The 23988-nt window shown below is 40.8% G+C and overlaps 1 protein-coding gene across 9 annotated transcripts in view; it reads right to left on the bottom strand.

Moving 5' to 3' along the window:
* ZKSCAN1 (zinc finger with KRAB and SCAN domains 1) overlaps positions 1-23988 on the bottom strand; it is a 77201-nt gene that overhangs the window by 17654 nt on the left and 35559 nt on the right. For 8 of the 9 annotated variants that reach the window (XM_023541715.2, XM_023541717.2, XM_064294865.1 and 5 more), the window contains 4 exons: positions 23829-23982; positions 19912-20003; positions 19483-19609; positions 7702-16942 (listed from right to left, as the gene is read on the bottom strand). In XM_023541715.2, coding sequence (XP_023397483.1) covers positions 16050-16942; positions 19483-19609; positions 19912-20003; positions 23829-23982 — 1266 coding nt within the window. In that variant the 3' untranslated portion in view covers positions 7702-16049. Of the gene's footprint in view, positions 1-258; positions 757-6118; positions 16943-19482; positions 19610-19911; positions 20004-23828; positions 23983-23988 lie in introns of those variants that run through there. The other variant, XM_010601817.3, reaches the window with a different exon arrangement.

The raw sequence follows: 23988 nt of genomic DNA, 5'->3' as shown, positions 1-23988 counted from the left end.
TAGGAATGGCTGAGTTCGTGCACCATTCACTTTAAGAACTAGATTGGCAATCTTAGGAGAGCTACGTAGAACTTATAGAAAAAAGAAAAGTGAAACATCCATCCCATTCAATCCCCAAGGCTAAAATGTTAGTTTAGGATAGAAGAAGACATGGTCTAATTCAGCAGAAACTTCCATTCAGCTGTTATTGCTCTTGCTCTTGCCTGGAATTCTATGCTCCTAACCTCCTTGAAGAAAAGAAAGTTTCCCCCTTCTCACCTCTTGTCCTGGTTCATCCAGTTCTCGCTCCAGGTCTTCCAGGAGAGTAACAGCCTCTTCGGCGGTCTCTGGGCAGTGCTCCTGCACCCAGGCCTGGAGCTCATTGGGCAGGATGGTCACAAACTGCTCCAGCACCAGCAGCTCCAGGATCTGTTCCTTGGTGTGCAACTCGGGCCTCAGCCACTCACAGCAGAGCACCCGGAGTTGGCTCAGGGCCTCACGGGGTCCAGGTGTGTCATGGTACCCAAACTGCCTGAAGCGTTGGCGGAATATCTCCAGGCCAGGAAGGCACTTTTCTTTCTCCTCCTCCCCCTCTTCGACTTTTACAATCACAGGCCCCACCTGCTTCTGTGGAGGCCTAGGGCCCAGAACTGTAGCCATGCCCAGAACCTTGGTCATCATACAGACTCAGGAAACAGCCTTGCTAAAGATGAGGCTCTGTGTACCAGGGATATTGGTTCCTTTAGTTTTCTGGTTCTTTAAGGCCACACGTTAAACCTAAGAAAATACGGTTACCATAAAGTTACCCAAAAAAAAAAAAAAAATGTTTTTCTAGTCTTTATGGCCACACTGTTAACACAAGAAATTGTGCAAATTATGGCCACCATAAAATAATTACAGTTGTTCAAAACTTTCTGGGGTCAGCTGAGAATACCCTACTCTGATTTTACTATATGTCCAATCTCCTAAAAAGTGATATTGCATAATTTTAAAATTACATTTAACTTTGCTCTACAAACTGTTCAGAATCTCACCTTAGTTCCTGATATTTTAACATGCTCTCCAGTGCCCAATCTGTATCTCCACTCTGTACCTCTCCTCTGAATGCCAGACTTATACATCCAACTATCCACTTAACAGTGCTACCTGGATGTCCCGTAGGTATCTCGAGCTTAACAAGTCTAAAACTGAATTTCCCATCTATCCCCCAAACCTGTTCAACTCAGTTAATGGCAACTCCATCATTCTGTTTACTCAGACCAAAAAACCTTAAGAGTCATTCTTGACTCTGCTTTCACATTCTATGTCCAACCCATAAGCAAATTCTGTTAGCTCTATGTTCAGAACATATCCAGAGTTCAACCACTTCTCACTACCTCCAACACTACCTCTCCAGTTCATCACCTCGTCCCTGGAGTGCTGCAATAGTCTCCTAATTGCTTCCACCCTGCCCTGCTGTATATGCACAACACAGCAGCAAGGGTGATCCTGTTAAAATACAAGTCAGATCACATCATTCCTCTGCTCACAACCTTACTCAAGTCTTACTTACACAAGTCTTACTCAAGAGTAAAAGTTATTGTAATGGCCAAAAAGGCCCCAGAAGATCTCGGCCCCATCAATTCTCTGATCTCATCTTATACTTCCCTCTTTGTTCATTCTGCCCCATCCACATTATTTCTCAAGCTACACACATTCCCACCTCAGAGCCTTTGTACTTGCCACTCCCTCTGCCTAACGCTCCTTCTCCAGATTACACACAGCCCCGTTTCTCATCTCCTGAAAACTCTTTACTCAGATACTACCTTCTTGGTGAGGCATCCCTGAATGCCGTTTTAAATCACAAACTGCCCTCCCTCATCCCACAACTCCTTATCTCCCTTCTCTACTTTTTCTCCAGGTCATTTAATCAACTAGCGTTTAGACAACTAGATTAAACTAGAGTTTAATCAACTAGAGTTGTCTCCTGTTAAAATACAATTCAGGTCACATCATTCCTCTGGCTCACAACCCGTCAAGGCTTCAAGTCTCACTCAAGAGAAAAAGTCAAAGTCATTGCAATAGCCTACTGATTTGTATTTTAACAGGACTCTAGCTGAATATCAGCTCTTGAGGTCAGGGACTTCCATCTGTTTTGTTCACCTCACCACTATACTCCAAATGTCTAGCGTATGGCTAGCAGGAGTTCAAGTATTTGTGGAAAGAATAAATGTGATATATGGATCTTCAAGGCTACTTTTAAGGAGTAAAAACAGGTTTTAAAAATAGTATTATCGATACAAATTTAAGTTTAAAAAATACACCAATACAACTCATGTTTAGCTTAGTATAGATATAGGCAAACACAGAAATAATTATTGTGCAATACATGGGTTAGAATACATACATATATTTCCTAGCCTTGTCTGCTGAGAGAGGTTAGAAGCAATGACACCCCAGTACCAGTGAGCACACCCAGCACCCTGATCTTGGTTTCTAAATACCATTCTCTGATAAAAGGAATCAGAAAATGGAGAATTGACTGATTCTAGGGTTTGGGCAGGGAATATACAAGATAAACATGGAGCCTCTTATAGTGCCAAGAAGAAAGTACTCAAAAGAAAAAACAATGGGGGCATGTCAAAAAGGCTCAGAAGCCAACCTACAAAAGCTCTCAATGGCCACATATGAAGCAGTTTTTGAGTAGTACTGAATTATAATGTAGTACTAGATTATAACCCAAAGTATAAGATAAACGTTCAGGAGCCCATACTGATATAAAAACATGACTGAATAAATAAATGGGGAAGAAGAAACAAATCTCCTGTACAGCAGAATTCCAAATAATTTATGTGGGTACTAGGTGAAGCTTAACTCCCCATCCCTTGAGTGTGGGCTGCATTTAGCGACTTGCTTCCAAAGAGTAGAGTATGCAAAGGACTAGAGGAGAAATTAACTTTATAGTGGAGACACTGCCTCAGCCAGGTGATCAAAATTAATATCATCAGTGATAACTCATGTTGATAGCACGTACTCCTAATGTGATGAGAAGGGCACTTCACCTCTGCGATCTTCCCCTGCCCTCCTTAAATCCAGTCTAGTGATGAGAAAAACAGCAGACAAATCCAAACTGAGGGACATTCTACAAAATACCTGATCAGTACTTCTGCCAAAGTCACCAAAAACAAGGAAAGTCTGAAAAATTATCACAGACCAGAGGACACTAAGCAGACATAAGACTAATGTAATGTGGTATCCTGGATGGGATCCTGGAGCAGAAAAAGGACATTAGGGAAAAACTAGTAAAATTCTAATAAACTGTGGAGGTTAATTAACAGCAACATACCAATGTCAGTTCCTCAGCTGTGACAAACATACATAGTAATGTAGATGATAACTATAAAGGACACTAGATAAGGGATGTATGGGAACTCATCGTCTATCTCTGCACTTTTCTATAAATCTACAACTGTTCTAAAACAAAAAGTTTATTTAAGTAGAAAATATGGGGTATTGGGGGAAAAAAGCAGCTTTGGTGAACGCTGATCAGTTATGGAGGGGTGGTAAAGAGAAGTATAGCTGTCAACTTCAACACTTATGATGTTGAAGCAGACCACTGTTAAAAGTTAACTGGACTTTGAAAAAATTATGAAACCTTTTGTTTTATGATCATATACATTAAAAAAAAAAAAAAAAAAGGTTGCCTAACTTGTCTCCAAAGAACGCTGGTGGTGCAGTGGTTAAGGGCTTGGCTGTTAACTGAAAGGTCAGTGGTTTGAACCCACTAGCCACTCTGAGGGAGAAAGATGTGGCAGTCTACTTCTGTAAAGATTACAGCCTTGGAAACCCGATGGGGCAGTTCTACTCTGTCCTACAGGGTTGCTAAAATGAGTTGGTATTGACTCGATGGCAACGGGTTTGGTTTGGGTTTTGACCTTGTCTCTAGGTACAATAATAAACCAAAACCCAAACCAAACCCGTTGCCATCGAGTCAATACCAACTCACAGCCACTCTACAGGACAGAGTAGAACTGCCCCATAGGGTTTCCAAGGAGCACCTGGGGGATTCAAACTGCTGACCTTTCGGTTTGCAGCTCAGCTCTTAATCACTGCGCCTTCAGGGCTTCTAGATACAATAGTATTTAATTTCTATTCTCTTCCAGCAGTTGTTGTAAAATCAGCCCAATGAAATAAAGTTTCTAGCAGATCTGTTTCAAACATAATACAAAACCTATTTTTTAAAATTTTTCAAATAGCTTTAGCTTTTAACTCCCTGGGAATGTTATAACAATATTGCTTCTTCCTTTGAAATCACATAGGCCATTTTTCAGTCTGGCAATTCTATCTCCACAGGCTCAAAGACTACTTGCTGAGGATTAAAATATATATCTGTTCATATCACCAGCTGTTTAAAATCCTTTAACAACTCCTTGGCATGGCAAACAAAGTCACTCACAACCTGGCTTCTGCCTCCCCTCATCACTTCTCTTCTCATTCCCTATGCTCCATCAATTTGTCTTTCAAGTCTCAGCTTAATAAGTAATCCTAATGAAAAGATGCTCAATCGCAGTCATAACAAGGGAAATGTAAACTAAAGTTACAATGTTTCCACCTATCAGGTTGGCAAAGATAAAGAAAAACCTTATAATGAATTGCCTTGAGTTTCTTCTTCTTCTTTTTTTTTTTTTTTAAAGGAAAGTCAGTAATTTCGCATTTGTTATGTTGAGTTTGTCTTAAAGGGTTTTTTTAGTGATGCCCTTCAGGTCTGGGCTTCTGTATTTTATTTAATAAAGTGTTCACAAAATCAAAAAGCACATGGTTAGAAAATGGAGACTACATTAACTATGGCGAATTACTTTCTTAAGCTACCTAGAATTTTAGCTCAAGCTCATTAAGCAAAAATTTCTGATCAATCATAGGCAGAAGGCTCTGTCCCCAGTTTTTCTTCTTCTTCTTCATGATCATTTCCTAAAGTTTATGTGCCCTTACAAGTGCCCAAAATTCATTCTTCAATGAGGTATAAGTAAATCAAATTATCATAAATTTTAATAATTTAATGAGCTTGCCAACCACTGCTTAACACAGCACTCAGTCTGTACCTGAAAACTCCTAAGCAGGCAAATTTAATAATTCTTGAGGCACAGAATTCTACTTTTGGACAGTTGTAATTGTTATAAGGTCTTCCTAAAGCTGAACCAAATTCTGCATTACTTTATCTTCTACACTCACTGGTCCTAATTGGGTCCTAGACCAATACTTTCTCCATAGCAGCCTTCCAATACCTGAAAGCAATTGTCTGCCTCCTAATTCTTTTCTCCTCCAGTTTATATCCAGTTTTTTTTTTTTTTTTTTTTTACATAACATGGGTTTCCTGCAGGAATTCAAACCCATTCAGTCCAGTTGGAACACCTGCTGAGAATTTGCATTCTAACAGGTTGCCAGGCTATGCTAATGTCGCAGATTAGGAAGAATTCTGAGAACCACTAGCAGAGTAGTGCTTCTCAAAATTTATCAGACACAGGAATCACCTGGAGATCTTCTTAAATCGTAGATTGTGATTCTAATATACCTGTAGTGAAAATGCAAATTCTCAGCAGGGGTTCCAACCGGAAAAATGAATTGGAAGTTCTGGTTTCCCGGTACCTCACCCACCAGATCATCCTTCTGTAAAACTGTTTACAAACTTGAGCAGATCCCTGTTATGCGTATGCTTTCTAATCTGAACAAAGCCAAGGAGGCTATTTTCTTCCTGAACCCGACATTACCCGGTACTTGCAACGAGATTCAGCTTCTCACGCGGGGTTCTCAATCCTTTGGGCCTATTCTCATCAATTAGACTGGTGAGAACCTCCTGGTGGAAAGCCAGGCAAAAAAGGCGGCCTGGGCCGGCCTGGCAGAAGGCTATTATCGGGGAGCACACAAAGAAATTTCCGGAACGTGGAAGAGCCAAGGTTTCATTTGTTAACCTCTCGGGGTATTATCCAGCGAGCCGTCTCCCGCCAGCTGGGGCTGCACGGGGACAGCTGGCTCCTCCCCCAGCCCTTCCGCGGCCCGTGAGTGGGGTGTGTGTGCCACCGGTGCTAAGCCCGCTCCTCCCTCCCCGTCGAGGCCAAAGCTCCCTCTCCCGTCCACCAAGCTAAGCCGGGGCCGGCTGACTCACCTTGAGTCTCAGCCGCTCCGAGCGCTCGTGCTCCGCGATGAACACTGCGGGACTGGCGCAACCGGAACTGCGTCACAAGCCTGCCCTCCCTCCGCCCATCGAGGCTTTGGGGAGGTCTTCCAGGAGCTATGGTGACGCATTGCTGCTGAGGGAAAGGTCGGGTGGTCGGAACAGACTAACAGCTCAGTGGAAGGAAGATGTGGCAGTCTTCTTCCATAAAGATTTACAGCCTTGAAAACCCTATAGGTCTTATAGGGTCGGTCTGAGTCGGAATCGACTCCACGCAAGGGCAGATGACGGTAAGCAGAGGCTTACTTGTGCTTACTAATCTGTAGTAAATGAACAATTTCAGGTGGGTTTCACCACGTCTTTTACTACAGATTGGTAAACACAAGTAAGCCTGTGTTTAACTTGCTTACTGGGTTTCAAATTTCCTTACTATCAACTTGAAAAGAGGCTTTGATTCTGCAGGAAGGTGCTGTGGGTTTGGGAGATACATAGATGTTAGCCATACCTAGAAGCGGAATCTTTGATGTGAAAAAATGTGAAACTGTTTACTACAGATGATTTGGTAAGCAAAGTAAGCACCGTGTTTACCTTGCCTATTGTATAATCCGCCCCGTCCACACATACAGCATGTTGGGAAGCTATAAAGACATTTGCTAAAGGAAAAGAGAAAAAAGGTGGGGTGGTGTAGTTAGACAACCCTTCGGCTTATAGTTGGAGCTCTGTTGCTAATTAGACATGAGGGTTTGGAGATGCACCGTGATTGTCTGGAAAATGGGTATAATAAAACCTGCTCTAACAACTGTAAGGCAGGTATCAGAGTAGGTATTATATAATATCTGCTCTAACAACTTTAACTTTGGACATGCTATCAGAAGGGACCCTGGAAAAGGACATCATGCTTGGTAGAGGGTCAGCAAAAAAGAGGAAGACCCTCAATGAGATGGATTGACACAGTGGCTGCAACAATGGGCTCTAGCATAACAAAGATTGTGAGGACAGCGAAGGACCAGGCAGTGTTTCATTCTGCTGTACAGAGGATCGCTGAGTCGGAACTGACTTGACGGCACCTGACAGCAACTTTAAAGGGTTGGGAGAAATACTGTATCATGTTTATGAGAGTGCATTGTGAACTAGCTATACAGATAAGAGGAATTATTAATCCTCAAAACTCTATATTCTTGGCTCTGCTTTAATGTTAGCCCCCAGGGCTGGATGTGGCTCCATCACAGATGCTTTTTCTTTCCTGCCATATCTGGAGAGCGCCTCTTGCCTTTTGTCCTGCCAAGACTTTGTCTTTCCCTACAATTGTAGATTCTCCCTTGTTTGTGAAAGAACACAGAAAAGATTTGCATTATCTTAGAGTGGAAAGTGATCTCAGAGCGCATCTGGCCCAGCCCTCCCCTGTGCAAAGTCCCTTCCTTCCCAGGACTCCCAAGGGGGGCCCAGACTTACCTCAATGCCTGAATGGATGCAGTGATCCACTCTGGGTGGTTCCGCAAGGGTCTTCTTTCTCCCAGTGCCTTCCACTAGGGCCAACTGTGCAACTTGTGCACTGCACGACCCCAGGGGTTGCCATCTTCTAATAAGTGGCAGAGCTGAATTTTAAAACCAGGTCTCATCCCAGCAACCAAGTTCTTTGTACTCCTTCATTGTTCTTTTTTTGTTGTTGTTGATATTTTATTGTTTTCAGTGAAGGTTTACATAGCAGTTTAGGTTCCCATTTAACAATTTCTACACAAGTTGTTCAGTGACATTGATGACATTCTTTGCAATGTGTGAACACTCTCATTATTTCTGCTCTGGTTCCATTTCCATTAATCTAGTTTCCCTGCCCCCTTATATTCTCATCTTTAAGTAATTGTCTCATATAGGTGATTTTTTTTTTTTTTTTCAAGGAGCCCAGTGCTTAGTGATATTTTTTGAGTCAATTTATTTAGATGCAAGATGACCTCAGGGGTTAGTTTCAGTTCAAGGTTTAAAGAGTATCTCAGGGAGTCGTCCAGTAGGCCTGGCTTTTTTTTTTTTTTTTTAAGGAACTTGAGTTTCTACTCCACAGGGTTCTACCTATCGTGGCCCCGATTAGAAGAGTTGGTAGTGGTAGCCAGGCACCATCTAGTTCTTTTGTTTTCAGGGTAGATAAGGCTGTGGTTCATGTCGACTATTTGTCCTGTAGTTTCTTCTTTGAATTTTTGGTTTCCTTCTCTTTTATTCTGGATGAGGCCAATAATTATATCTTAGATGGCTCCTGATGAGGTTTTAAGACCCCATTCCTTGTCCTTTTTATAAGCTTAATTATTCTTCCATTGTAATTTATCACCTACATTGATCCCACAAGGTCATGGGAGATTATGCCCCAGTTATCTAAATCCATGACCAAGTTCAATAACGTACCCTGATACTAGGCTTCTTTCCCTGCTTCTGTTTACCCTGCCCCTCACTCCTGTTCTCTAGGATCATTTTCTAAAATAAACCATCTACATGAATGCCTTTATCTCAGGTTCTGCTCTTAGGCGGGATAGGCTGAGAAAGCTGGACAGAATAGGATGAAGTTCACCTGAACGAGGATTTGGTTATAAGGATACCTGGTAACTGGTTCAGTAGAATTCTTGCTTTCCATGTGTAAGACCTGGGTTCAATTACTGGCCAATGCACCTCACTCAAAGCCACCACCTGTCTGTCAGTGGAAGCCTGTGTGTTGCTATGATGCTGAACAGGTTTTAGTGGCGCTTCCCGACTGAGACAGACTAGGAAGAAAGGTCTGGCAATCTACTTCCAAAAAAATCAGCCAGTGAAAACCCTATGGATCATAACGGTCTGATCCACAACCTATCTGGCAGCATTTTGTTCCATTGTACCTGGGGCTGCCATGATTTGGGGCCGCCTTGATGGCAGCTAACAACACCAGCTTTTTTTTCATTTTTTTAAACTTCTGTTTATTCTACCTTAAAACGTGCTGTCCTTGAGTCAATTCCAACTCATGGCGACCCATGTGTTGCAGAGAACTCTGCTCCATAGAGTTTTCAAGGCTGTCACCTCTTAGAAGCAGAGTGCCAGGCTGTTATCTTCTGAGTCACCTCTGAGTGGGTTCAAGCCACCAACCTTTTGGTTAGTAGTTGAGCGCCTGTTTGCCCCACCGAGGAGTCCTTTTTCCACCCTAAAAAAAAAGCAAAAACCAAACCCAGTGCCCTCGAGTCAGTTCCAACTCATAGTGACCCACCCTAGCCCTGGAAAACTAGGACAGGGAATAGTAGTCCAATCTTAAAGATACTGAAGAAGAAATCAAAGCACTTAGTACCTATGTTCTAGTTTTTAAATAGGGTGAATAAGTAAATTGTTTAAAAAGAAAAAACAAAAACCCCAAACTGAGTTGGTTTCAGTACATCCTGCAATAACAAAATAAGGTTATTGGGTTAAAGGTCATCATCTGAAGGTCTTATCAGATTACAAGCTGCACCTACCCACGGGCACCTACCATTTCAGTGGTTTTCTAAATTCCATAAATTGGTCAACGGCTATTTTAATGTTTCTATCTTATGAGAGTCCAAAAAAAAGTTACATCCTTTAGGATAATTAAAAAACCACTTTATTCCATGGGAACCAAGGTTTTTCCATCCTGTGCTCTCTCAGGAGCTACCTAGAGCTGTAAGGCGGTGTTTCACAGGGAGCTTTTGTGAAATTACTTAAACACACACACAAAAATGCTCATTTGTGCAAGAATTTTGTTTGTGAGCAGTTCTGGTTTTTTAATTTTGACTTTGAAATTATATTTTTCTCTTTACCCAAAATATGTGCATTTATGCAACCAAGGACGACAAAGAACATATTTATTGCCACCTAGAGATGATAATTTATTGTTTTACCATGACCCAGAAGAGAAACAACATAAAGAGAATATTTATTACAAGTCCCCACAATTTCCTTCCCCAACCTCACTAGTCTAATATTTCTTTCTCAGACACCTTCGGTCTCCTAAAATGAACCGCTGACTATAAATTTTATTCTGCTGCCCCTTCTCTTATCATTGAAACTTCAGGCCCCAATCAAGGTTTTAAATTCTTTTTAACGTGAGAGTTCCCTAGCTTTAAAACATACAAGCAAAAAAACTTTTTCTGTAAGATTCCATTGTTTATCAAAAGAAACGTTTCTAGATAGGTTACAAGGATTTTAAATGAACAAATTTAATTTAAAAATCATTTATTGAACATCTACCAAGCATCTGGACTCTTCAGACTACTGAAATGAAAAAAACCCAGTTTTTAACAGCAATAATTCTGCAGGTATACAAAGATAAGTTTCTTCTTTTGGTCTAATTTTTTCTAAACTAAGAAATAGGGAACTGAAAAAAACAGAAAAGGCTGTCTTACCCAGTCTACAATAAACAAGACAATGCCTGAGTTAGCTTTCTCTATATAGATTTAGGCTTATCATGTTGACCTGATGGTAATAATCTATATTTAACTAAAAGTTAATAAAAATACATATGGTCACTTTAAAATAATTACTGATTTTGCTTACATCTCCCATCCCTTACTTCTAAACTCATATATTTTTAGAACAAGATTTTCCTGAATAATCACAATCCTCTTCCTCCCACCCCACCCTCCTCATATATTTTTCAAATAAGAACCCCTGCTACTAGCAGAAGCATTTCTAAGTCTAAACATGCTTTGTCTTTGCTAGGGCAGATTAAAAATTTAAAGAGCAAATGAATGCTGTAAACTGGCTGAGGTGAAGGGGGAGGCAAGCTAGTACTAACCCCCAACAATTTCTCTCCTCTCCTGTCTCCCTATTATTCTCTTTCAGCCGGATAAGGCTGCTAACAACCCTCCTTCCTCTTTCCCCTAAAGCACCTAACCTTGTTGGGAGACTAAGTGATTTGGGGCTCCTGCAGCTGCCTGGTCCCTTCCCTGGACCAAAGGAACATAAAACTCCCATCTGAAACTGGAATGAAATCCAAGTTTCAATACCACTCTTTAGATTTTAAAACGCCCAGCCTCACAGCTTAATGAGTGCTTGGTGAGGGTGAAAATTTAACTTTAAAGATAACTTTGCTGATTACTGTATGATGAGTCAGGATTATCTGGTAAATGGCGGTAAGAATCTCAAAGATTAAAAAAAGCTGTTAAAGTAACAACCGACCACAGTTTTGAAGTCTACTAATGTCCGCTCTTTACCTTCCACTGTTTTATAACAGAGAAAAGCATGAGATTTGTGGTGTCCAATATTAAATAGAACCAGACAGTATGAAACCAAGTTGTCACATTAAGACATGCTGTATTATGGGATGTCAAAAGTATTTCCCAAATTTTTGTTTGACCTGCAGAACTGGAGATGGCTTACCTCCCTGTAACTTCAAGTTTGTTCTTCAAAGCTTTAAAAAGAGACAATTTCATTTTCGGATATAATTAAAAAAAAAAATCTGAATAGCAAAATTAAGTTACTGCTTTTACATGTAGTGTCCATTCTAAAAGTGAAACCTATGTTAGGAAAACTTTCAAACAATGCTTTTACTTAAATGTTTCAAGAGTTAACTGAAATAAAAGAAATCTGCTTCTAGGAAAAGATCTATCTGAATTTCCCTTTGTCTGATTCTGTATTTCACTTAGCAGTTTGCAGAGCTTCATTTAGTTTTCTAGATGAGGAGCCCCAGCCCTTCCATAAATATTTCTCAGAAGTTGCTCACTGTTGAACACACAAAAATATGGCTCCTCTAAGTACTGCTGTTACTGTTTGACTACATATTAATACTGTTAATCCAATTCACACACGTTTTCTATGACTATGTATCGTAGGCTGAGCCTGATTAATTTTGGATGAGTAGATTAAAATGACTAGACACTGAAATAAAGATGACTTTAGGATAAAAATTAAAAAAAAAAAAATCTCATAGCTGTGAAGCTTCATAAGCTCTCTCTCCTAATACTCATAAACCTGGGGAAGGTATATAGGAGCACAGCCAAAGGAAATACTGCCACATTGCTTCTTATGCCTTATCAGGGAAACTTCCTGCAATGCCAGCAACTGGATGCATCTGTGCTTATCTTCCAGGAAAAAGCCCACTTGGGTGTTTTCCTATCCCAAATTTTCTAAGCATAAAGATTTGAGTCAGTAGGGGCAGCAGGACTATGGTTTATGGAATCGGTCAAGTTAAGTGGTCCCACTGGACTTTCCAGTACACTCCCAACTCTCAATTAGTGGAGAAGCCCCTCTCACCCCTCTTCCTGGCTTTGATGAGAAAACTCTCAGGAAGCCGCACACGTTTATAGGAACTGTTCCATTTTAGTGCCTTGTCTCTCCTAATGAATTTGCTAATCTCTACCCTGGATTTGATAAGCATCAAATTATGAAGCTTCTTATCATTTTCCCCCTCCTCGGTTCTACGGAACTGACTTTTCATCTATAACCACACCAGTTTCTTCACTACTCATTCTTTTGCAGTGATGTGTTCTGTCAAATAGCTTAAAATAAAATATATAACCTGTTTACAGGGAATTTACAGAACAACAACAGAAATTGGAGGTACAAAACACAGACACTGACGTTATGGCCATCTGAAACGTATACAAAGTACCTACAGGAACAATTTCTGCAAGAAGTTGTACATTTAGCTATTTTTTTAGCATTTCCCCACCTTTTTTCCTTCCGTAGATCCTCTGGAGTTATCAAGATCGAGAGCTCCCTCTGCAGTGTTTCTGAAATTCATTACATGATTAAAATATATGGATGGAACTCATTTTCCGTCAATTCAATGAGTGTTGTACATGAAATTTTTTCTCACGTAGAACATTAATAAAGTTTATTTACAATGTAAGCTTTTCGATGCTACGGACTGAAGTGTGATTAAAGGCTTTGCCACATTCATCACATTTAAGAAGTTCTTTTCTGGAATGAATTCTCTGACGTATATGTGAGCTGTTCCACGTATCAAACACGTTCATATCTCCGCACATATTTATCAGTTTCATTGTTATGCCTTTAATAAAATATTAAGTGCCTTACATATTGGGATGCCTCACACATCTGTATTCTCAGGTTTTCGCCTTGTCTCCAGGCTGGAGTAGAAACAAATAAGTACCCCACAACTTGAAGAATTTTATACTTCTCTTCCTGGCAAGGGTGGGGTATATTTTTTAAACACTTTGAAAACTTCCATTAGGTCAACTAGCATGTCAATGAATAACTATAGAGTCCTTAAAACTGTTAACGGACTTCAAAATTTTTGAATGATTATCCCGAGCACTGATTAGGCGTTGCAGGCCTTTTTTGACCATGACCCAATTACACTTTGCACTGAGCATTTGATAATAAATGCAACGCAAACAGTTTTAATAAACAGGCGCAGCCTGAGATTTTCTCAGAAATACAACTTCAGACAGCTTCTTCATGCAGTGCAGCAGCTGAAGATCCAAAGCAGCCCCAGTGGCTAGCCCACAGTCAGTATGATGCCCCAATAAGATGGGAATTCAATGTGGGGGACACTGGTTGTATTTAACTAACTTTCATTTAAAAGACAAATACAGATGAATTATGTCAGCATATAGCTGTGGCTAAAAAAAGAAAGGAAACAAAAAGGCCAATGTGGGACCGACCGAAGTTGTTTTCTTACTAAGAACAAAGGGGAGTCAGTGCTTTGACCGGTGCCTGGAGTTAACATGCATGTCCCTGCTCTTTCAGTTGCCTCCTAGCAGGCAAAGGTCCTTACTCAAAAACAGCAGCCATTTTCTATGCAACCATCACTGTGGCTTACTCTTTGAAGAAAATCCCTGAAGTATTTCTTCTACCTCCACTTTACTATAAAAAGTTACTTAGGTGTACTCTTTTGGAGTATCTCTTCTGTTTTTCTTAAATTGGATGGACAGAAATAGTCTGGTAACCAGTTGACTTACTACTTGAGGCTTTCCAGACAACAACGGTGAAACTGCCTGGAAGCTATAGGGAAGTTGTGTTTGGTTTAAGTTATGAAGCCAAAGAATTACTGCTGTGCAGAACTTCAGTCTGGTCTGAACCTTGAGACCACATACAACCCCACCTCGTTGGCTTCCCATGAAGCCATGTTGCCTCGTGGATGTTTTAGTTGTTGGTCATTGAACAACTGATAAGTGATAGTTTTAGTTGTTTCTTAAGGGAAAATCACAGACGATATGTGGGGTTCTCCAGTTATGGGGTCATGACAGTCTTCAGGTTTGTTATCAGTCTACGTTTCTAAGTTTCTTCAGGGTTTCCCATTAACATCTGCTTGTCTTCATGAGCAGTCATCTCTACTCGAGACCTGATGACTACCTATATCGCCCATGATACTTGAGCTTCCTGTGCATATGTGAAAAGTTTCCGGTATTAGCTTCTAGACAGCCAACCGCATCCTCCTGCTCAGATGATGGAGAAGATTAGTTTTTTTTTTAACTTCACCTCAGTCTTTAGTGATGAGAAACAGAAAAGACACTGTGCATTATGACTATGATACAACCAACCACATCTTGTTACGCTGGTGAACTTCACAGAGCAACAAAACATATTCACTAATTGCCCAGTAAGGATGTCAAATGCTTCTGCAAAGTTTCTAGAAAAGTGTGGAAAAAAGGCTCCTTACAACTTTCCATTTTCTGAAAAGGAAAAAAAAAAGTATCTTCTGAACTGTATTGTCTACAGTTACAAATTTTCAGAAAGTGCCCAAATCATCACGTTGTTCACAGCTGACTGAAGCGAATTCTGGCTAAAATCTTTGCTATAAAAAGATGTCGGAAAAATGGCCTTAGTCAATGTTCATATTTTTTAAGATGGTGACAATGGAGTCACTTCTGCCACTTTGTGGTATTTACTCACTGATCCATGTTTAGAAAGAGTCTATGCAGGCAGCTAACCAGCATCTTCCCTTTATATTTAGGACAAAATTAGCATTAGACCCTGGAGTGTTAGCATGTCTCATGGCACTGAAGGTACTCGTCAAAAGTTGGGCCAGGTTACCATGTTTCAGGGGACTATACCAGAAACGTGAAAGCTGTTGGAAGTCAATCATAATGAGTGCCTCTTATGTGTGCAGCACCATGTTCAATGCTGTGAAGGATATAAACATATCCCTTGACAACTGAAGCATCTCTTTTGGGGGTTGATAAAAACTTACATACATGAAACAATTAAGGATTAAAAGACAGTGTACGATCAAGTGCTAAATTGCGAAGAAATGCATTGCGGAGTGCTATAGTGCTTTAGGGATTTCAAGAAGGGAAATTGTTTTTGTTTCGAATTGCTGTTGCCATTTCAGTAGAATTTACCTCAGTGATGAGGATAGAACCATCTACATTGGTTGCAGTCTTTTGGAACTGTAGACTGGTGCGCATACCCCCTCTTGCAGGATGAGATAGAAACCTTTGGTTTGATACTGATCAGCGTCCTAGATTTCTATAGCTTTGGTAGGCTACCAGCGATCACACATATAATTTATTGTATATAGAACTAGTTTGAGCAGCATGTCCCAATGTAATTTTTAAACTGTCCCTCTTTGAGAAAGATGTTGGCCAAGTAGGGCCTGTCTGCAGCAAGTAGCTTCTTAATCCCACTATCACTTTCATGGAGCCCATCTTAATGACTTTCACATCATATGCTGTGGTTGTGGCGCCTTAAAGGTATCCTTGCTACTGAAAGCTTGAGATTTTACTGTGTGCGTGCTTTTATCTTGTGTGGGAATATCATGTGGGTTATCCGCATGACTACGTTTTCCCTGCAGGGGCGTGTGGAAGAATTACATGCCCCCAGTCTACACAAAGGCAGAATACTGCTGATGTAACTATAAGGATCCTTTAAGTGTGACTTTGATGTTTTTTTTTAATTTTTGAAGCTGGTTTTTTCTTTTTTCCTCTATGGGCATACATCTCTGAAATAATTGTAGAAACAAAAGGGGAAAATGGCTTGTGGACAAATTCTCCCTTTACACACAACTTTTCAGGAATGCTCCAAATGCATCAAGGGAGGCTGGGCTGTAATCAGAGGCTCTCTCTCGAGTATGAATTCTGTGATGTAGAGTAAGGGTTGAGCTCCGGGTGAAGGCCTTGCCACACTTAGTGCACTTATAAGGTTTTTCTCTGGTATGAATTCTCCGGTGCAAAATAAGGTATGAGTTTCGGTTAAAAGCTTTCCCACATTCACTACATTCATAGGGTTTTTCCCCTGTGTGGATCCTCTGATGTTTAGTAAGGTCTGAGCTCTGGCTGAAGGCCTTCCCACACTCATTGCATTCATAAGGTTTTTCTCCAGAGTGGATCCTCTGATGTAGAATGAGATTTGAACTATGACTGAAGGCTTTGCCACACTCATTACATTCATGAGGTTTCTCTCCTGTGTGGATTCTCTGATGTAGGACAAGGTTTGAGTTAAGACTGAAGGCTTTCCCACACTCATTACATTCATAGGGCTTTTCTCCAGTATGGATTATTTTATGGCGAATAAGGCTTGAACTCCTTGTGAAGCATTTGCCACATTCATCACACCTATGAGACTTTGTTCCTGTTGGAACTTCTTCAGGGGTATTAAAGTTTGAACTCAAACTGAAGCTTCTTCCCAATCCTTTACCCTTCTCCCTTGGGCCTCTCTCTCCTGTGGTGGGTTTTTTCCCCTTGGCTGTAGCTGGCCCCGAATCTCTCTTCTCTCTTCCATTCTTCTCCTCAGAGTTTCTCTGCTGCTTTTCTGTTATTCTGCCCTGCTGCTCACGTTTTTCTCCAAATGCTTTCTGTAATCTTCCTGTTGTTTCCCCATGTGATGCTGAATCTTCTGCAATTTTAGTCTTTGAAGTTGACTCCTCATTCTCATTCCTGTTTCCACAACCTGACACAATAAATAGAAAATACAAATAGCACCTTTTTCTTTTGAACATACAGGTTAATCAAGTGACACGGTTTTCCAGGAAGTTTCTACACACCTGCAAAATGACTTCACAATATTACCTGGAGATAAAGTAAGAGGAAAGAAAAAAAAAAAGGGACAACAGGGAGAAGAGTTGGAAAATGAAAGGACAGGCAAAAAGTAGAAGGGAAAGGGAAACAACAAAAGAGGGGGCATACAGAGAGGATGGGAATAAAAACAGACATACTGGGAGATGAGTAGAAGGACCAGAACCAGTTAAATAAGGAAAGGATAAGGAATTAAGAAACCAAGAAGTCACAATTCTTTGATTTGGTTATGCTGTAATTAATCTGAAGCAATAAATATACATTTAAAAAATCACATCCTGTTTCTAAGTAATTAGAAGTTTAACTAAGTATTTAGAAATTTAAAAGACAGCGAATGAACAGGTCTTTCCAAGAAAGTCGTTAAGAAGCATTAGGAGAAAAAAAGAAAAGTAGTTAAGAAAGAGAGAACACTCCTTTAGTTCTGTGAGATTTTTATCAACAAGGTATTAACAGGCAAAACAAGGAGCTCTGAACTTGGCTGGCTACATGGACCTTCAAAAACAGGAAATAGTTCCTCTCTGCCAGGGAGAGCAGTACAGAGCTCACAGTACTCAAGTAACAGAGATGGGGATGAAGAAGTTGGTTGGGGTATTAACAACGACAAAAACACCCTGTTGCCATAGAGTCAATTCTGGCTCATAGCGACCCTACAGGACAGAGCGGAACTTCCTCATAGGGTTTCCAAGGCTGTGAATCTTTATGGAAGCAGAACGTCACATCTTTCTCCCGTGGAATGGCTGGTGGGTTTCAACTGCTGACCTTTCTTTCGATTAGCAGCTGAGTGCTTAACCACTGCCCTACCAGGGCTCCTTGTTGGGCCATTAGTAAACGTAATTAAAGCCTCCACTGACAGGCAAGTGAGAATAATAGAGATCAGAAAAGAAACAATTCCTGAGATAGACGAGGAATGAGATAACAAAAACTTAACAAAGGTAGAGCTTATCCTCCCGTTTTAGCAATCACTGTACTAAAACACTGGAATTTATTATCATTATTTTTTGTATACTACTATGTTCTGTGTATCAGTTTGCTTTTAAGTGGAGATTGAAAATTGTTCATAAATCTATACCATTTATGTATGTTTACATTTGTCTAGAAAAACTCAAGTACCCCAACTCTATTCTTTATTTACTTGGCCTTAAGAAAGCCTTCTAAGTGGGTCTGTGTTATCCTAAATAGGCCCCTGAGGGCAACTTACCCAAGGAGCTGGACAATATCCACTCCTTAACGTCAGTGAAGAAATCACCACAAATACTGTACAAGTTGTAAGAAAGAAGAAATCAGTCCATTTCTTTTGGATTTCCAGATTGTTCCCAATGTTTTTTAAGTCACTGGAGTGAGTAACACCTACCTCATAAACAAGGATCAGATCTTTGGCTGAATTTTCATCTAGTCCACAGACCAACTACCAAGAAACCATAAATCCCATTTACACCTACAGTTCAAAAAAAACCTTGAAGTTTCTTTAGTAACATCCCTTTGTTCATCCTCCCTCTTTCCTTCCCAGCTAGAAGGCTCATCGTGGACTTGCCTATTACAGTTCTTATTTGAGGGATCTTTGTAGGGTCGCTATGAGTCGAAACCGACTCGATGGCAGTGGATTTTTTGATTGTAGCACACTCTTAGGAGTTAAGGTCTAGCAGCGACAAATGTGAGTATTCCAAAATAAATTCTTCCGCTGGTGCTGCCTGGTAAACTAATACTGCCCTAACTGGGAAGTAAGCATATCAGGAGAGAAAGTCAACTGTGTCACCTTGTCTTATCTGTATGATACCTCTTAGGACTTACTTTGTTCCTTTCTTACTACGCATCCAGGACCCAGAGCTCTTCACAGATCACGATTAGGTTTGGAAACTGGGAATCCTGATCATGGAGAAGGTACAGGGGGCAAGTTCATGGAGTTACACAGAGCTGTCTCTGAGCACTGCTCATACAGAAATGGAAGAAAACAAAGTCAATGAATGGATGCTTGGTAGGTTCAGGTTTGTGCCAGGATTGAAGGTTGGGATTAGACTGATGATCAGTTCACCTGGCCCTCTCCGCTGGGAAATACAGTACTCTTCTAGCAGGGGGTCCTAAATCATAACCCACCAGGAGCGGAGCGATATCTTCTCAGGTAACTAAATGGTTGAAGTGGTGAGAACTCAAAGCATAAGAGTCTATTTCTCATTTCAAAGATCAAAAACTACCTAAAGGTTAAAAGAAAAAAAATTCATTTCGAATCAATGAGTCACAGTTTCATGCCTCTGGAGTTAAATCAACACAGATGTTCTCATTCTCTACCTGGTCCAAATCAAGGGCATCAGAATTCTCGAAATCCTCCTCTACACTCAACTGACTACATCCAAGATCCCACAACTAACAAATAAAGAGGCAGAGAAATCTTATCAGACAATGATCCTGCGTCAGTCTTACCCTGGGAAAACACGTTCCCATAAGTCTCCTGCCTGTTGTCCCTATTGAGATTCCTCCGAGCCAGGTTCTGACATCCCCATTCCTCCAGGATGAGGGACACGGCCATGTCCTCGATCTTCACCATTGCCTGAAATAATATGAGATCCCCACACTCAGTTCTCCCAAAGCTCAGGGACAATCCCTTTGCCCAAACCTGGAGACAGGGAAAGTTGTCTGCAAACCTACTGGCTGCTGGGAAAGAAAACGTGGCCTTAACAGGCTCTGATGGATTGGGGGTTTGCGGTGGAAAGACAGCAAGTGGAAAGTGGGTTGTAGGACTTCTCTGTGGGTAGGGGCATCAAGAGTGAGTGTCCTGGGTGGAGATGTAAGAGCTCCAGGAAGAGAGGCAGATACAAAGGACTTAGGAGGGCTGAGGGGCCCACAGCTCACCTGGGAATCTGCTGTGAACAGTGCAGATGCCATCGCCTGGTCTCTGGGACTCCCCTCATGATGAGGGGCAGGAACGTGGGAAGCAGGGAGAGCTGAGGGAGGAGAAAGGAGCTGTGAGTGAAACCAGCTCTGCTCTGAGGCCTCCCTTCAAAGAAGGACCCAGGACCACTCTCTTTCCTGCACCAGCACGTTCAACATTCACTTACAGAATAACTAACTACAGGGAATATAAAAATGACAAAGTATGATCTGTTTTCCAAAGACTTCTAACCTCAAGAGTTACAAGGAATCACAAAATGGGTCCTTGAAATTGCCTAGTCTAACCCCTTTGTTTTAAAGAAGAGGAAATGAGGTCCCGAGAACTAAAGGACCTGCCTAACGTCACAGAGTTAAGAGTGGTACAGCCAGGACAAGGACCCAGGCTCTTCTTCGCTGCTACGGAAGTCAGTGATATTTGGTCCATGGCCCAAATCTGGCTCTTAATTTTTCTCCAGTCCAAGGAACAGCACCAGGCTGTCGGAATCCCACTTATGCCCGCAGCTGTGAAAAATGCAGCTTTAAAAATCCTTAGTCACGTCCTGAAAGGCAGGTAGGAAGGGGGTCTCCTTACCTCTCGGTAAGTTCTGCCAATTTTCAGCCCTCCACTTTCTCCCTCGTTTGGCACAATAGACAGTTTTTTAATTAAATGTATACATGGTTCAAATGCTGGCGAGATGTATACAAGTGTATAAAGGTATGGCGTGACACTCTTATATAATAAAGACATCTGTAATATATGATCACACTAGCTGTGATATGTAGGAAGAGTGAAACAATTCTAAACTGTAAAATTAAAATCCACCTCTATCACAAGTAATATTAGATTTGGAAATGTTACTGGTAAACAGATGAGGTTACTGAGCTGGGAAGACATTAGAGAAATAAATCTGAAACTCAATCACTAACCCCTGTAACAAGCTAAGCTAAAGCAAGATGTACAAAAAGATCAAGTATCTAGTACTTTGTCCTTCTGTGGGTTAGGAAAACGCTCTGCAAGTTTAATAGGACGAGGAGGAAATTGAGACTAAAACGCATATGCCTCAATTCATCCAAGAATTAATTACTGAATGACAACCGTACGTACCAAGGTCTCTAAAATGATGGCTCTGGCACCCTAAATCTCTAATCTGGTACTTAGGACCATGAATATCCCCCCCTCCCCAGTTCCTGAGTTTACCCTCTTTGACTTTTGCTTGTGGACTGTGGAAAAACCTCAGACACCCCAGAAGGATAGTAACAGTGGTGGAGTTATACATCAAGTGCGTTGATTTACATGGATTTCTCCAGCATATGCCTACTGCTATCCTCAGGAATGCAGAGCAGGGAATGGTCCTTAAGCTCTGTGATCTTAACATTCCTCTCCTAAAAGTCATCACAAATAAATGTAGTGCTTAAGGAACACGCTTTTTACTAACTCTCCTTGAATAACTCTTTTATTATTTGATTGTTTTACTGTCATTCTATGTACCTACTTTGATTTTTAAAATTGGATAGATATATTTTTCTCAAAAGGAAAAAAAACAAGTTAAACTGATTCTTATTTATATGGCCCTGAACTGATTTTTTTTCTCATTTCCCTCAACCAAAAACAAATTAAAAAATTTTTTTCATCCTTTCTCATTGTTTGATCTTCTGAATTCATTTTTTTAAAATAACTTTGAAAACAGTGATGTTACACAACATTTATATATATATATATATTTTAATTTTTATTGTGCTTTAAGTGAAAGTTTACAAACCAAGTCAGTCTCTCATATAAAAACTTATATGCACCTTGCTATATACTCCTAGTTGCTCTCCCTCTAATGAGAAAGCATACCCCACTCCTTCTTCCCACTCTTTATTTTCGTGTCCATTTGGCAAACTTCTGACCCCTTCTGCCCTCTCATCTCCCATCCAGACAGGAGCTGCCCACATAGTCTCATGTGCCTATTTGATTCAAGAAGGTCACTCTTCACCAGCATCATTTTCTATCCCATAAAAAAAAAAAATAGTTCAGTCCAATTCCTGTCTGAAGAGTTGGCTTTGGGAATGGTTCCTGTTGTGGGCTAACAGAAGGTCTGGGGACCATGACCTCTGTGGTCCTTGCAGCCTCAGTCAGACCATTAAGTCTGGCCTTTTTATGAGAATTTGAGGTCTGCATCCCACTGCTCTCCTGCTCCCTCAGGGGTTCTCTGTTTTCCCTGTTAGGGCAGTCATCAGTTGGAGCCGGGCACCATCTAGTTCTTCTGGTCTCAGGCTAATGTAGTCTCTGGTTTATGTGGCCCTTTCTGCCTCTTGGGCTCATTAATTACCTTGTGTCTTTGGTGTTCTTCATTCTCCTTTGCTCCAGGTGGACTGAGGCCAATTGATGCATCTTAGATAGCCACTTGCTAGTGTTTAAGACCCCAGATGCCACTTTCCAAAGTGGGATGCAAAATGTTTTCTTAATAGATTTTATTATGCCAATTGACTTAGATGTCCCCTGAAACCATGGTCCCCAAACTCCCGACCCTGCTATGCTGGCCTTCGAAGAGTTCAGTTTATTCAGGTAACTTCTTTGCTTTTGGTTTAGTCCAGTTTGCTGACCTCTCCTGTATTGTGTGTTGTCTACCCCTTCACTTAAAATAGTTCTTATCTACTATCTAATTAGTGAATACCCCTCTCCCTCCCTCCCTCCCCGCTCTTGTAACCATCAAAGAATATTTTCTTCTGTTTGAACTATTTTTCAAGTTCTTGTAATAGTGGTCTCATACAATATTTGTCCTTTTGCAACTGACTAATTTCACTCAGCATAATGCCTTCCAGATTCCTTCATGTTATAAAACCTTTCACGGATTCATCATTGTTCTTTATCAATTCATAGCATTCCATTGTGTGAATATACCATAGTTTATTTGTCCATTCATCCGTTGATGGGCACCTTGGTTGTGTCCATCTTTTTGCTATTGTAAAGAATGCTGCAATGAACATGGGTGTGCATATATCTGTTCGTGTAAAGGCTCTTATTTTTCCAGGATATATTTCAAGGAGTGTGATTGCTGGATCATATGATAGTTCTATTTCTAGCTTTTTAAGGAAGCGCCAAATCAACTTCCAAAGTAGTTATACCATTTTACATTCCCACCAGCAGTGTGTGTAAGTGTTCCAGTCTCTCTACAACCTCTCCGACATTTATTATTTTGTATTTTTTTTGGATTAATGCCAGCCTTGTTGGAGTGAGATGGAATCTCACTGTATTTTGATTTGCATTTCTCTAATGGCTAACGGAAACCCTGGTGGCGTAGTGGTGAAGTGCTATGGCTGCTAACCAAGAGGTTCAGCAGTTCATATCTGCCAGGCGCTCCTTGGAAACTCTATGGGGCAGTTCTACTCTGTCCTATAGGGTCGCTGTGAGTCGGAATCGACTCAAAGGCACTGGGTTTGGTTTTTTTTCTTTAATGGCTAACGACTGTGGGCATTTCCAACATTTTTATATATTTCAAGTAAATGGATTTTAAAGGTTTATGATCCTTTTTAAGATAATGTATAACACACTAGAATATTTCAAAACTCAAGTCGGAAAAAATATACATCTCTTCCCAACACTTTCCTGTTAAAAATCTGCTTGATATCAAGAATGTTAGCAATTCGATAAATAAATAATATGATGTCCACCCACAGTCATTAAGCATATTCCATTTCCCTCTCCTGTAATTTAACGCCTAAGAGTTGGTCTGTAAGTTTTATCTGCCCTAATATTCAGGAATAATGACAATCATGTATAATAAAAACAAGCATGCTTTTTCATCACAGGCATTCAGGAACAGAGAGGGGACAATCCCATCCTGAATAGGTTAATCACACTTCAACCAATGTAGTTACCTTCTTTCCCCTTCAAATGAAATCTTGCTCCTTACCCTGTGATTGTAAGAGGCGGGGTTTCCGAGAAGAATGCTTGAAATGTGATTGGGTGGCCTCAGGATGAAGCTCAAAGCTGGAAGACTCCTGTACTGGATCCAGAGGCACCATCCCCCTTGCGAGCATCTCAGGTCCATGAACTTGACCAGGGACCTGAGG

The sequence above is a fragment of the Loxodonta africana genome, chromosome 12 (genome assembly GCF_030014295.1).
Source record: "Loxodonta africana isolate mLoxAfr1 chromosome 12, mLoxAfr1.hap2, whole genome shotgun sequence".
In the NCBI taxonomy this organism is placed as follows: domain Eukaryota; kingdom Metazoa; phylum Chordata; class Mammalia; order Proboscidea; family Elephantidae; genus Loxodonta; species Loxodonta africana.
The sequence above is the reverse complement of the archived record's forward strand: the minus strand, read 5'-3'. Positions and strand labels throughout refer to the sequence as shown.